The sequence below is a fragment of the Corapipo altera genome, unplaced genomic scaffold, assembly GCF_003945725.1.
Source record: "Corapipo altera isolate COAL_440 unplaced genomic scaffold, ASM394572v1 71, whole genome shotgun sequence".
NCBI classification, from domain to species: Eukaryota; Metazoa; Chordata; class Aves; order Passeriformes; family Pipridae; genus Corapipo; species Corapipo altera.
The window spans coordinates 1,967,633-1,980,826 of NW_020884916.1; the positions used below are offsets into that span (position 1 = coordinate 1,967,633).

The 13,194-nt window shown below is 63.2% G+C and overlaps 2 protein-coding genes across 3 annotated transcripts; both read left to right on the forward strand.

Annotated features, from left to right (window-relative positions):
* The first annotated feature begins 213 nt into the window (after positions 1 to 213).
* NLRX1 (NLR family member X1) lies at positions 214 to 6,691 on the forward strand. Its single transcript, XM_027655568.1, has 9 exons — positions 214 to 364; positions 1,187 to 1,307; positions 1,494 to 1,554; positions 1,956 to 2,053; positions 2,246 to 2,862; positions 3,315 to 4,729; positions 5,535 to 5,621; positions 5,714 to 5,965; positions 6,069 to 6,691. Exons 2-9 carry the CDS (start codon positions 1,193 to 1,195, stop codon positions 6,385 to 6,387), a joined length of 2,964 nt encoding a protein of 987 aa, XP_027511369.1. The 5' UTR covers positions 214 to 364; positions 1,187 to 1,192; the 3' UTR covers positions 6,388 to 6,691.
* Positions 6,420 to 12,372, forward strand: PDZD3 (PDZ domain containing 3). 2 transcript variants are annotated; one of them, XM_027655572.1, is made up of 10 exons: positions 6,420 to 6,498; positions 7,676 to 7,700; positions 8,023 to 8,087; positions 8,272 to 8,483; positions 8,578 to 8,764; positions 8,934 to 9,070; positions 9,160 to 9,364; positions 9,520 to 9,716; positions 9,838 to 9,999; positions 10,247 to 12,372. In XM_027655572.1, the coding sequence occupies exons 1-10, from the start codon at positions 6,459 to 6,461 to the stop codon at positions 10,289 to 10,291; spliced, it is 1,275 nt and encodes a 424-aa protein (XP_027511373.1). In that variant the 5' UTR covers positions 6,420 to 6,458; the 3' UTR covers positions 10,292 to 12,372. The 2 variants fall into 2 exon arrangements, with proteins under 2 accessions (XP_027511373.1, XP_027511374.1); XM_027655573.1 differs by lacking the exon at positions 6,420 to 6,498 and adding an exon at positions 6,792 to 7,081.
* The last annotated feature ends 822 nt before the right edge of the window (positions 12,373 to 13,194 follow it).

The following is a 13,194-nucleotide window of genomic DNA, read 5'->3' on the forward strand; positions in this document are numbered from 1 at the left end:
CAGGCTGCAGTTGCACAGCCGGGATGCAGCCGGGGATGCGGAGCCGCCAGATGCGCGCGGAGGAAACGCCCAGCAGCACATCTGGTAAGACCCAAGCCCCCCCCCATTCCGTCCGTCCCCGTGTCCGGGGTGCAGGCGCTTTCCCTGGCCGCTGTGCCTCCGGCCGCCCTCCCGCGGAGCTTGGCAGGCGCTGGGCGTGGGGCGGGACGGGGCAGGGATGGCGTTGCAGGAAGTTATTGCTGCAGAGCAGCCGCCTCCGCAGCCGAGCCTCTCGCCGGGACGGGCATGGGAGGAGGCGGGTGAGCGGCACCGGGGCTCTGCTCCGTGAGCTCGGAATCCTGCCGGAGCTAACCGCGAGCTGGAGGTAACCCGGAGCTGATTGCGAGCCCTGCTTGGCACCGGCTCCACCGCTGCCCCGGGCTCCGTGTCCCTGCCTCGCCACGGCCTCGGCCACCGTGGGCACGGGAGCAGCGGGGAGGGAGGTCACGGCGAGCGGGGGTTCGTGGGCCGGGAGTGGCACTGGGGTCCCCGAAGGGGGTCCGCGAAGAGGGGGAAGCGTGGGGCCCTCTGCTCGGCAGAGGGGGCTGGGAGCTGGGCACGGGACACTCTGGGCTCTGCCGGCTGCAAAGGCATCGAGACCAGGACACCCCGGTTCAAGGTCAGCCCCGCTGCCCCTGTCCCCGAGCTGCCCCTGTCCCCGTGCTGCCCCTGTCCCCGTGCTGCCCCTGTCCCCGTGCTGCCCTGTCCCCGAGCTGCCCCTGTCCCCGAGCTGCCCCTGTCCCCGTGCTGCCCTGTCCCCGTGCCTTAGTTTCTCCCTCTGGATGCGCTGTAAAAAGCCCGGGCTGTGGCAGGGCTGAGCCAAGCAGTCGCTGTTCGTGTCCCTTCCTACCTGCTGGAGTTTGCTTACGCCCTCTCCCTCCCCCGCCGTGCCTCGGTTTCCCAGGATGTTGTGGGCTGTGAGCACAGCCCGTGCTCCCGGAGGATCGCCCTGCTGAGCCGGGGCGGGAGTCTGAGTCAGCACCAGCACAGCCGGTTCTGCCGGACTGGACCGTACTGGGGCAGGCAAGGCTGGGCAGGGCACTGCCCCACCACAGCCCCACCGCCCCATCCTGCCCTGCCCCACGTGGGACAGATGCTGAGCACCCCAGAGCCCCTCACCCACCTGTGGGCACCCCGTCTCTTTCAGGTGAGGATGGCACGGGCCATGCAATGCCAGAGCTGCCTGCCCTGGGGCAGCTGGATGCAGAGATCCCTGTCATGGGGCAGAGGCACCTGGGGTGTGCACGCGTGTGCTGATTCAGTGCCAGGTGAGCTGGGCTCTGTGCCTGTGGGACTGTGCCCTTGGCTCTGTCCTGCTGCCAGTGACATCCCTCCCCAGCTCTGCAGTCTGTGGGTCACCCCAGCAAGGTGTGAAGCCTTTGGACTGGGTGGGGTCAGTGCTGCTGGGCTGGAGAAGCCCATCCCTGACTCTGTGTGTTCTTCTTCCCCCTCAGGCACTGCAGGCAGCTGCTTCTTCAGGAAGATCCTTCGTGGAAGCAGCATCTCCCTCCCCAGGTACAGTGCCACACAGCTGGGTCTCTGTTTGCCACAGGGCCTGGGTGGCTGAGGTGGCTGCCTCGAGGCCAGCAGGGCTCTGTGGGCACAGACATGATTTGCTTCCCCCTAGAGAAACACCCACACCCAAGTCCCTGCCTGCTCTGCCTTCAGCCCCGCTCCTGTGCCTTGCTGTGGGTTTGCTGGGGATGCACAGCACCTGCCTTGCTGACCTGCCCTTGGTTCCTAGCTGTGCCCTTACCCTGGCCCTGTGCTCTCCCTTGGTGTGGGGCAAGGAAGGGGTGAGCTGGCTCCACTCAGCACTTCCCACGGCACTCACCTGTGATCTGCCCACCCTGCCCCAGGCAGGGCTGGGAGCTGCTGGCCCTGCTCTCCTCGTGACACTCTCCCTCCTCTTGCAGGGGCTATGTTGGCTACCAGGGAGGCTCTGGGGAGAATCCTGTCCACCCCAGCTCCTCTCGCCACAGTCAGTCCCAGCTGAGGAACGTGGCCTCTTCAGGTGAGCTTGCAGCCCTGAGCTGGGTGAGGGTCCTGCACAGCAGGCTGGGGGCAGCTGCTGCCCTGGGCAGTGGGAGGGTCAGCAAGAACTAGGTGCTGTCCCCTCACTGCAGCCACCTTGTTGCAGTGGTTTGGGGTTGGCAACTTCCCCAGCCCCCTGCCCTTGTCTTGTTAAGCACCCTCCTCCTCCCAGGTGCCATCAAGAAGCACCAGAAGAGCCTGTCTGCGTGGTTCAGCCACCAGCCCAATGAGGAGCAGCAGTTTGGCCCTTCCTTCTCTCTGGACGCCGTCCACGTGGACCCAGTGATCCGGGAGAGCTCCCTGGAGGAGATCCTGAAGCCCTCCCCTGACCTGACCATCCAGGAGCAGCTCCAGCAGCCCTGCAGGCAGGTCATCAGCCTCCACAACCTCTTCGACGCGGACGCCTGCGGGCGGCAGGTGAAGAACGTGGTGCTGTACGGCACCGTGGGCACGGGCAAGAGCACCCTCATCAAGAAGATGGTGGTGGACTGGTGCCACGGCCGCCTGCCCCGCTTCGAGCTGGTCATCCCCTTCTCCTGCGAGGACCTGTCCCACAGCAATGCCCCCATCTCCCTGCGCCGCCTCATAACCAAGAAGTACCAGCACCTCCGGGACGTGGTGCCCGTGCTGGGGGCTTCCAACCTCAAGGTGCTCTTCATCCTCAACGGCCTGGAGCGCCTCAACCTGGATTTCTGTCTGGCTGGCACGGAGCTGTGCTGTGACCCCAACGAGCCCGTGCCTCCCTCTGCCATCGTGGTCAACCTGCTGAGAAAGTACCTCCTGCCCGAGGTCGGTGTCTCCCCCCAGCTCCTTTGTGCTGGAGAAAGGCTGGGTGTGGGCCCTGAGGCATCACAGGCAGGGCTGTTGGGGTGATCACTTGTAGTGCAGCTTGGCTGGGAGCAAACAGGGAGGGGAGGGACTGGAGGGACTCACCAAGGTGGCCTCACATTGCTGTTTCTGAGTGGTCTGTGTGGGAACTTTGGGGAGGCCTGGTGAGGTAGTGAAGGCAGTCTCCTGGGCTGTGGTCTTCCAGACTGCACGTATGTCTAGCAGGGGACAGGGAAAATCCTTCCATCCCCTCTGCCTGGGCCACATTTGATCCAGTGCCCTTTGCCCAGCAGCTTCTTGAACCGGGTGGGGTGATCCTTGTGCACCTGTGTGTGGGTTGTGCACCTGTGTGTGGGTTATGCACCTGGGACCCTGCTGGGCCCCTCCAGGCTCACCCAGCCCTCTGGTTCCAGGCCAGCATCATCGTCACCACGCGCCCGTCGGCCGTGCGCCGCATCCCCTCCAAGTACGTGGGCCGCTACGCCGAGATCTGCGGCTTCTCCGACACCAACCTGCAGAAGCTCTACTTCCAGATGCGCCTCAGCCAGCCTGGCTGCAGCGGGGAGGGCAGCAGGGGTGGCAGCTCGGCCGAGCAGGAGAACCTGGTGGAGATGCTGTCCAGGAACTTGGAGCGCCACAACCAAATAACAGCCGCCTGCTTCCTGCCCTCCTACTGCTGGCTGGTGTGCACCACGCTGCACTTCCTCTACTTCACCAGGACGGTGCCTCCCACCCAGACCCTCACTGGCATCTACACCAGCTTCCTGAGGCTCAACTTCAGCGGGGAGGTGCTGGACAGCACCGACCCCACCAACATCTCCATGATGAAGTACGTGGCCAAGACGGTGGGCAAGCTGGCCTACGAGGGGGTGATGAACCGCAAGACCTGCTTCTCAGAGGACGACCTGCAGCAGTGCTTTGAGGTGGAGATGAAGACTGAGAGTGAGCTCAACCTCCTGGAGGTTTTCCGCAGCGACGTCTTCCGCTTCTTCCTCAGCCCGTGCGTGCAGCCAGGGAAGGAGCACACCTTCGTGTTCACCATCCCGGCCATGCAGGAGTACCTGGCGGCCCTCTACGTGGTGCTGGGCGAGAAGAAGACCCTGGCCCAGAGGGTGGGGAAGGAGCTGTCGGAGGTCCTCGGGAGGGTGAGCGAGGACGTGGCCGTGGTGGTGAACATCGTCTCCAAGGTGCTGCCCCTGCGCTTCCTGCCCGTGCTCTTCAACCTGCTCAAGATCTTTCCCCGCTACTTCTCCCGGCTGAGCGGGAAGGAGCGGGACGCCATCGCCCACACCATGGCAGAGGAGCTCTTCAAGGAGGAGGACTACTACAACGACGATGTCCTGGACCAGATCAACTCCAGCATCCTGGGCGTGGAGGGCCCCATGCGCCACCCCGACGAGGCCCCCGATGATGAGGTCTTTGAGCTCTTCCCCATCTTCATGGGCGGGATCCTGTCCCGCCGGAACCGCGCCATCCTGGAGCAGCTGGGCTGCTCCATCAAGAACCTGGCGGCCTTCGAGATCGCCAAGGCCATGAAGAAGACGGTCATCAGGAAGAGCCACAAGGGGCTGCCCCCCTCGGAGCTGATGGACTACCTGTTCTTCCTGCACGAGTTCCAGAACGAGCGCTTCACGGCCGAGGCCGTGCGCTCCCTCCGCGCCGTCAACCTCGCCTCCGTCAAGATGACCCCCCTCAAGTGCTCTGTCCTGGCCTCTGTCATGGGCACCACGTGCCACGAGGTGGAGGAGCTCAACCTGACCTCCTGCAACCTGGACAGCAGCAGCTTGAGGACCCTCTTCCCTGTCCTGCTGCGATGCAAAGCTCTTCAGTGAGTACCACCTTTGGGCAGCGCCCAAAGGCTGGGCTCTCCCTCAGCTCTGCCCATCACAGGGATGCACTGGGAGCCCAGGCATGGAAAAAGTAGGGCAGGGCGTGCCTGCCCTTGTTTATCTTCAGTGCAGACCTAGGGAACTACAGCTTCCAACATGCAACGCTCCCTGAGCAGCCTTGCTAGGGCACGGCATGCTGGGATTTGCAGTCCCAGCACACCCTCCCGCAGGAATTTTTGGGCAGCTCCCAGCAGCTGGTACAGGCTGTGCTGCCAGCTGCCCTGGCAGACCCGAGTCCTTCCCTGGAGCCACCCGTCATCCCCTTGTCGCTGTCTCTGGGAGGAGCTGGGCATCCCAAAGGCAGGAGTGTGAGCCGTGCAGGTGTTTCCACAGTTGTTCCAGAACGTTTGTGGAGCTGCAGGTCTTCCTGCCGCCCAGGTGGTGGCGAGACGTGCTCAGCAGAGTTGGACGGGGCTCTGCAGCTGGGCTGTGCCGCACTTCCTTCCTCCAGATGCTCAGGAGGGCTTGGAGGAGTCCTGATCCCTCCTCAGACCTTCACCCACCCTGAAGACCCCACACCCCCGTCCCCTCCCCTGCTCCTGCTGGCTCTGGCTCTGCTGGCCGATGCTCCGGAGCGGGATCAGTGTGCTCCCTTTGGGAGAGGAAACCTTGCATGGCCTGGTTTGGGGAGCCCAAGTAGGGCAGTGATGGGGAGGGCTGGGGGAGATGGAGAGGGCAGGGCTGCCAAGCCCACGGGCAACAGCCATTTCGGTCCTGCCACCCTTGTGTCTTGCTCTGCCCCAGGCTGCAGCTCAACAGCCTGGGCCCTGACGCCTGCCAGGAGATCCGTGACCTGCTCCTGCACGACAAGTGCGTGGTGAGCAGCCTGCGGTGAGTACTGCCCCCGTGTCCCTGCATGGCACTGTCCCTGCTGCCCACCACGAGGCATTCCCCGCTCTTTCCCCCCCCCCCCGTGTCCGCAGGCTGGCCAACAACCCCGTGGGCGAGCAGGGGGCTCAGCTCCTGGCCGAGGCGCTGGCAGGGAACCGCTCGCTGACCCGGCTGTCCCTGCTGCACACGGCGCTGGGCGACGGCGGCGCCGAGGCCATCGCCCACCACCTGGCCCAGAACCGGCACCTGCGGGAGCTCAACCTGGGGTACAACTCCCTGACGGACGCGGGCGCCCTGAGCGTGGTGGAGGTGGCCAAAAAGCACGAGGCGCTGGACAAAGTGCAGTGAGTTCGCTCCGCCGCGTGTCTCCCCTTCTGCCGGCGGTGCCCGCGCCCCTGTCCGGCCTCTGTGCTCCCCCATGACCCTCACGGTGTGTCCCTCTCCCAGCCTGTACTTCAACGACATCAGCGAGGACGGCAAGCGGGCGCTGCACAGCCTGCGCATGGACCGGGACGGCGTCAGGGCTCTGGTGTTCCTCACGGCGGGCACCGACGTCTCCGACTACTGGTCCCACATCCTGAGCGTGGTGCAGAGGAACCTGCCCTTCTGGGACCGGGAGCGGGTGCGGCAGCACCTCGCCCTCCTCCTGCAGGACCTGGAGAGCAGCCGCAGCCAGACCGTCAACCCCTGGAGGAAAGCCAAGTTCCTGCGGGTGGAGAGCGAGGTCAAGAAGATGCTGGGGAAGCTGCAGGACGGGACCCTCTGAGCGCTGCCCCGTCCCCCAGCCAGGCAGGGAGTGGTGGAGGGTGTGCCCCAGCCCCCTGTGCCCTGATCCACATGGAGATCCTCAGTGGATGGGTGCTGTCCAAGATGCTGGGTACGTGGGGCTCAGCCCCCCAGGCTGCGGTGTGGGAATGGTACAGAGACCAGGCCAGGAGCAAACGGGACTTGTTCTCCTGGGTTCGTGGAGCCCCAGCCCCTGCACCCCGGCTGCAGCAGTGGCAGAGGGCAGGGCTTGGGCTCGTCTGTGAATCCTTTGGGAGCATTAAAGTGCACCACTTTGTTTCCAAGACTCGATGTCCTCTTCAGGCTCTTCCTGGGGAGGAATGTGGGAGCTGCTGGTGCAGCTGCCCCTCCAGCAGGTGGAGTGGAGGGCTCTGCCCCTTCTCCCTCTCACGGGGTTGGCACGGAGCAGCCCACTCCTTGTGCCAAATCAGTTGGTCCTTCCCGCTGTGCGTTCCCCTGGAAGCCAGAACACCAGGAGCTGGGTGTCCCAGGGGGTTGGTCCCTGCTCCCAGCCCAGGCTGGCAGTGCCCTGGGGTTGGGAGGGCAGGGGAGACGTCGGGGCTGTTTAACCATTAAACCTGGGGCGTCTTGGGAGAGGCGGGGACGCGTCCCTGCCACTTCACCCTGTACCTTGCTCCCTCCTGCATTCCCTGCAGCCATGAAGCAAACAGAAGGTATGTGCTGGGGGAGTGGGGCTGCACCTGGGGAGACCCTTCCCCACACTCCTGTCTCCAGGCCCTGCTTCCACACAGAGCAAGGCAATGTCCGAGCCTGGGCGGGCCATGGGAAGGAGCTGGAGGCATGCAGGAAAATGCAGATGGACATTGTGGGGATGCTGGGGAGGAATCCCCTCTCTCTGGTTTTGGGGTTCCTCGTGCTGGAGGATGTGGGGAGGGCTTTTATGGGGAGGAGTGCCAGAGAAGGCCTCTGTCTCCATCTCCTGGTGACCATTCTCATCCTCGCTCAGCCCTGTAAACCCACAGGACTGAGCTCCTTCTGTCTGGCCCTGCTTTGCCCCCCAGGATCCTGCAGGGCTGCGCAGTCAGAGCCTGTTGGATCTGGGAATGCAAGAGGACAGTGGTGGTGGGGGCAAGGGACGAGCTGTGCCAGGGAACAGAGGGGCTTGAGGGGGCTGTGTGGGCTTGGCAAATCCCCTCACCTGGCATGGCAGGCTCAGCCTGGGAATGGACAAGCCCTGAGTGTCCCAGAGCATGGGGTCTGCTCCCAGCCCACCACCTCCTGCACTGACCTCTCCTCTCCCTCTGCAGGGCTCGGGGACAAGACATCCATCATGTAAGTCCTGAGCTCCCCTTGGCCAGGGGGCTTTCTGGGGACTCCTGGCCCCACAGCTGGGCTGTGCTGGGCCACATCTCAGCTGAGGTGGGGTGGTTCACGGCTGACCTGCCCCAGGAAGCTCTTCCCTGGGTTGTTAGCTCAGGAGAGATGTGGAGGGTGATCCAAGAGGGAGATCCCCTCCTGGCTTTCCCCAGGGAAGAGGAACTGTGGCTCAGCTGGCCCTTTTTTGGGAGGAACAGGCTCCCCAAGCCTGGGGAAGGCAGGGGGAGGCCACGATGCTGCACTAACCGTGGCCCTTCCTGCCCCTTTATCATTTCAGAAAATTTGAATTTAACCCCAAAGATGGGATCGACAACCCTGCCTTGACGCTGACTGAGGACACGGGTAAATAAACACCCTCATCTCCCAGGGTGTCCCTGTGTCTGTGGCACCTGGGCATTGCTGGGGTCCTGAGCTCCCTCTCACGCTGGGCAGCTGTGGGAGGTGAACGTATAAGGAGCCCCCAGCCCAGGATGGGGTAGAGGGCTCGTGTTAGGATCTCCTGCTCACGGGCTGTGCCCCACCACAGATGCTGAGGGTGTGGGGGAGCCCCGCTTCTACTTCCTGAGCAAGGACAGCACGGAGACCTTCGGGTTCTGCCTGCACGAGGAGCTGAGCTGCCAGGGCCACATCATCCGGCAGATCGAGCTGGGGGGGGTGGCCCAGCGCAGGGGGCTGCAGGATGGGGACAGGCTCCTCCAGGTCAATGGCCACTTCGTGGACCACCTGGACCACATGAGGGTAAGCTGGGAGCACCCCAGGGCCAGTGGCATGACCCTGATGCCACCCCATGCCAGGGGTGCCCGCCTGGGATTCACAGCCTGGGTGCTTCCAGGTGGTGCAGAGGATCAAGGCCAGCGGGAACCAGGTCCTGCTGGCGGTGCTGGATGGTGATTCCTATGAAGCTGCCAAATCCCTGGGCAGGGACCTGTCCCAGATGCTGCCCGCTGACATCCGCCCGCGCCTCTGCCACGTCACCAGGGACAAGAGCGGGTTTGGCTTCACAGTGTCGGGGCCAGAAGGTAAAATGGGCAGTGGGTGCTGGCACTGGGAGCCTCCCCGATGTAGCACCCCAGGATGCAGCCTCTGTCCCTGTGTGACACTGGCACTGCTGCCTCACCACGTGCCTGGGTATTCCCTGAGCTCCTGCGCCCACGGGCTGGTGAATAACCCCAGATCTCCTCCCTGCAGGCACCAAGGGCACCTTCCAGCTGTCAGTGAGGCAGGATGGGCCAGCGGACAGGGCAGGGGTGCCAGCAGGCTCCTGGCTCCTGGAGCTCAACGGGGACAGCGTGAAGAGCTACTCACACACCCAGCTCACCAGAAAGGTGCCTGTTCCTGGCGTGAGTGGGTGAGGGATGATGGGGCTGGGAGCATCACTGGGAGCATCACCGAGCGCTCTGTGCTTCCCACCCAGCTTAAGCAGAGTGGCAACAAGGTGACACTGCTGGTGGCATCCAGTGCCGTGGAGGAGTTCTACCGCCTGCGGGGCCTGCGGGTCACGGCTGCCCTGGCAGACCCTGCCTGGCTCCCCTTCAAGGCCCGGGAGCTGCACTTGGTGAAGGGTCCAGCTGGCTACGGGTTTCTGCTCAAGGAGGACGACTGCATCTCGGGGGGCACAGGTGAGGGGGCTGAGGGCATGGTCTGTACCTGGGCAAGGCGTGCCTGAGGGTTGGGAAGAGCTGCCAGCCCCGTGCCCACCCGCACACGGGGGTCAGCAGTGCCAGTTCCCGTCTGGCAGCATCTCCCCACCCTCCCTGTGCCCTCACCGTGCCAGGCCAGTTCCTGTGGGAGGTGGATGAGGGGCTGCCAGCCGAGCAGGCGGGGATGAAGGACGGGGACCGTGTCCTGGCAGTGAATGGCGAGAGCATCGAGGGGCTGGACCACGAGCAGACAGTGCACAGGATCCGTGCCCACGAGGAGTGGGTGACACTGCTGGTCATCGACCCTGCTGGTGACGAGTTCTACCACTCAGTAGGTTTTGGGGACCTGGCGTGATCCTGCCCTGGCTGGGGAGCCCTGGGCTGCTGTGGGTGAGGTCCTCTGGCTGTGCAGCCCCAGGAGCTGTACGTCCATCCCTGTTCTGCTCTTCCAGATCGGGCTGTCCCCTCTGCAGTTCTTCGAGGACAGTGACCCTGCCTCAGGGTCCTGCACACCCTCTCTCAGTGGCTCCCCTGGACCCTGCCACGTTGAGGTGGCACCAAAGGGACCTGTCTCCTGGCTAGTGGCTGCTGCCAACAGCATAGAGCTCGTACAGGTAATTCCTCTCACTGGGAGGTGCTGCTCACAGCCAGGCAGTGCTCTGAGCCCTGCCATCCTCCTGCTCTGCCCATCTTAATATTTCCCTGGCACCTGTGGTGCTGGCAGGAGGGGGCTGCGTGGTCACCTGGCCACAGGGGCCAGGCAGAAAGACACCTCTAGCTTGTCCATGGGGTGAGGGGTGGGTGTGGTGGGGGGTGTGTGTATGTGTGTGCTGCTACAATGCCTCTGCTGTGTCCCTGCAGAGCCCACGCCAGCAGGAGCAGAAAAGGCTGTGCCAGTCGTTTTAGTGGCCCAGGAGCCTCTGGACAGGCTCTCCCACACAGCACCTCCACCCAGGCCACGTCCAGCCCCTCAGAGCACAGCATGGACCTTGCACACGCAGCTCCTGTGTCTCCGTGACGGGGCTCACAGCATCCCACCTCCCAGAGATGATGGACATGGCTCCCAGCTTTTACTGACTGTGGTGGCAGCTCCTTGTAGCCTGAAGACAGACCTGTGTCTTTGCCAGCCCAGCTGCCTCCAGGCATTTCTCAGGACACTGCCCCGAAGCCCTTGCCCAGCTCCAGGCTCTGGGAATTCTCAGGAGAGCCGAGGCACTGCCCTCCATGCCATGGCCCAGGGGAATGGGGACTTCGAGGCTTGGCTCAGGGCTGACCTTTAGGCTGCCATGTGAAGAGGGAAAGAAGCAGTGGAGGCCAACGGGGTGCTGCAGGAACCCCCACCTCTCTGATCTGCCCATGCATGGACATTTCTTTTGCTCCTCTCACCCTCCCTGTGAACCTGCGGGCAGTGAGTGCCCAGCACCCAGCACTGCACTGCTCCTGCACTTCTCCAGCATCCCCCATTTGGGGTGTGATTAAAGGACAAATCCACACTGGGTAATGTTATGGAGAGCACTGGGATTTGACAGGACCTGTCTTCTCTCACTGAAGCAACCGAGGGGATGGGCAGCAGATGTGGGAAGCTCTCCAGCTGTCCTGACAGGGAGGTAAGGGCTAAGAGCCACCCTGGGAGCCCTAGGGCACTGCATCTCCAGGGTTTTGGGGCCACACTCCTGTGGACACTCTTTGTGCTCCATGGCAGTGGTCCTTCCTGAGGGTTCCCTTTGCAGGAACATCCATTCATGCACACAGTGCTGGGGCAGGAGGGATCCCAGGAGGAGGAAGTTTTACCTCTCTGTCAAGGGGGGGGATCCCAGGAGGAGGAAGTTTCACCTCTCTGTCAAGTAGGGATCCTGAGAGGGGGGAAGTTTCACCTCTCTGCCGAGCGTGGGAGAGTGAAAACCAGCAGGGAGTTTTGCATGTGGCCAAGACCGCAAACCTCTGGCTGAGGTTTTACCTCTGCTAAAAACTGGGCCTGCTCGAGCTGAGAGGAAATGGAAGCGATAGCAGAGAAGTCTCTGTGCCTCTATGGTGTCCTCTGAGCTCAGTCCAGGCCTCTGGGGTGCAAGGAGTCCGTGTCCAGAGCCTTTGGGGTGCTGACAGCACGGGAGGGAGAAGGGCAGGGTCCAGAACACCCAAGGGAGAGGTGGGATAAACTTGGCTGGCTGCCCCCAGCAGCACCAAGGTGTGGGGTCCCTGCATCTGCCCAGCTGCACCCTCCCAACAGGAGAATAATTCCAAGCAAAAGCAACCTTTGCTTGAAGTCTCACAGCCCTGACTTGGAAGTGAATCATGCCCAGAGAAGGAGATAGTCAGGAATGCAATTGCTCAAGCATGTTCCCTGATCTCTTTGGCTCGGAGCCATGGTGATTTTTGTAATTTGGCTCTAACAAAGCTGGTGTTGCCCTCCCCAGCTCTCTTCCCCACGTACTTGTGGTATCCTGGAGCTGGCCAGGGCACCCGCTGGTGGTCAATCCGGCTTGACTATTAGCCAGAATCCATTAGCACCTAATGGGAAAAGCCTCAGGAACACGGCCTCAACAAACGTTGACATATTTGAGGTCAATATAATCCTTAGGAAAATTTGCCCAGGTAATTAAAGCCAGACAAGGAGTTGCCTGTCCCAGAAATATTTTACCGAGCTTTACCAAAGGCAATGAAATAAAAGACAGAGGGTTTTATAACCGATCCATGCCAGGCTCCCTTGCTGTATGTCCAAGCTCCAGGCCTGAGTTTAGGGTGCCTGTGCTCCCCAAACTGCAGCACTTGCTGTTTCCCTTGGCCCCTTCCCCTCTCTCAGCCCCTGTGGTGAGGCTGAGGCCACACGGCACCAACCACAGCAGGTTTTTCGCCGAGGATGAGCCCTTGTGCCTGGAATAGGAGATGAAAAGAGGATCTGAAGGCAGCAAAGAAACAGAACTGAACCAACTTTCGAGCCTGTGTTGTAATTTTTTGAGAGTTTGGTGTTGAGAGCTCTGACAAACCCACTTCCCCCTCCCCTTTTCACTCCCTGGTCCCCTCTTCTGTCCCTGAACCCCTTTTCTCTCCTTGTTCCCTTTTCTCTCCCTGATCCACTTTTCTCTCCCTGTTCCTCTAGTTGCTCTCAGTGCCCTGCTCCTGCTGCCGTGGGATGCTGGTGTCAGGGACACATCCCCGTGTAGACTCTGCCTTCCCCTGCCCCTGTTCCCGTCCCATCCCATCCCATCCCATCCCATCCCATCCCATGGGGATGCCGGTGACAGCCATGCAGCCCCTGGTGGGCTCTGCTTTCCTCTGCCCCTGTTCCCATCCCATCCCATCCCATCCCATCCCATCCCATCCCATCCCATGGGGATGCCGGTTCAGCTCCCCGCGGCTGGTCCCGCTCCCGCCCCTCCGGGCACATCCCTCTTCCCCGCGTCTGGGTGCGTTCTTAGAAAAGGGAAGGCGGCCTCTGGAGAAAGGGGAAGCGCCCCTGTTTCGCAACCGGGAAGGGAAGGGATGCGAAAGCTCCATCCCGGGGGGGGCAGCGGGACCGGCGCGGCCCCCGCGTTGCCATGGCGACCGCGCCCCGCCCCGCTCCGCCCTCACCAACCATGGCGGCCGCGCCGCCCTCACTCCGCCGCACTGCGCATGCTCCCCTTTTCCCAACCAATCACCGCCCGCTCCTCCCCGGCTCAGGGGGCGTTCCCGGGCGCGCGGGGGGGAGATCGGCCAATCGGCGGCGGGGAGGAGGGCGGGGCCTCGGCGGGAACCGGGCGCCGCCACCGCCCACGGCCGCCGCCGCCGCCCTGCCCTGCCCGGCCCGGCCCGGCCCCAGCGCCCTCCGC

Bases quoted from the DNA above. Each gene is read 5' to 3' on its own strand.
- NLRX1 (XM_027655568.1), top strand. From the start codon at position 1,193: ATGGCACGGGCCATGCAATGCCAGAGCTGCCTGCCCTGGGGCAGCTGG. The intron at 1,308-1,493 runs GTGAGCTGGGCT...CTTCCCCCTCAG, and splicing joins GTGTGCTGATTCAGTGCCAG to GCACTGCAGGCAGCTGCTTC. The intron at 5,966-6,068 runs GTGAGTTCGCTC...TCCCTCTCCCAG, and splicing joins GAGGCGCTGGACAAAGTGCA to CCTGTACTTCAACGACATCA.
- PDZD3 (XM_027655572.1), top strand. From the start codon at position 6,459: ATGGAGATCCTCAGTGGATGGGTGCTGTCCAAGATGCTGG. The intron at 9,071-9,159 runs GTGCCTGTTCCT...CTTCCCACCCAG, and splicing joins ACACCCAGCTCACCAGAAAG to CTTAAGCAGAGTGGCAACAA. The intron at 9,365-9,519 runs GTGAGGGGGCTG...TCACCGTGCCAG, and splicing joins CTGCATCTCGGGGGGCACAG to GCCAGTTCCTGTGGGAGGTG.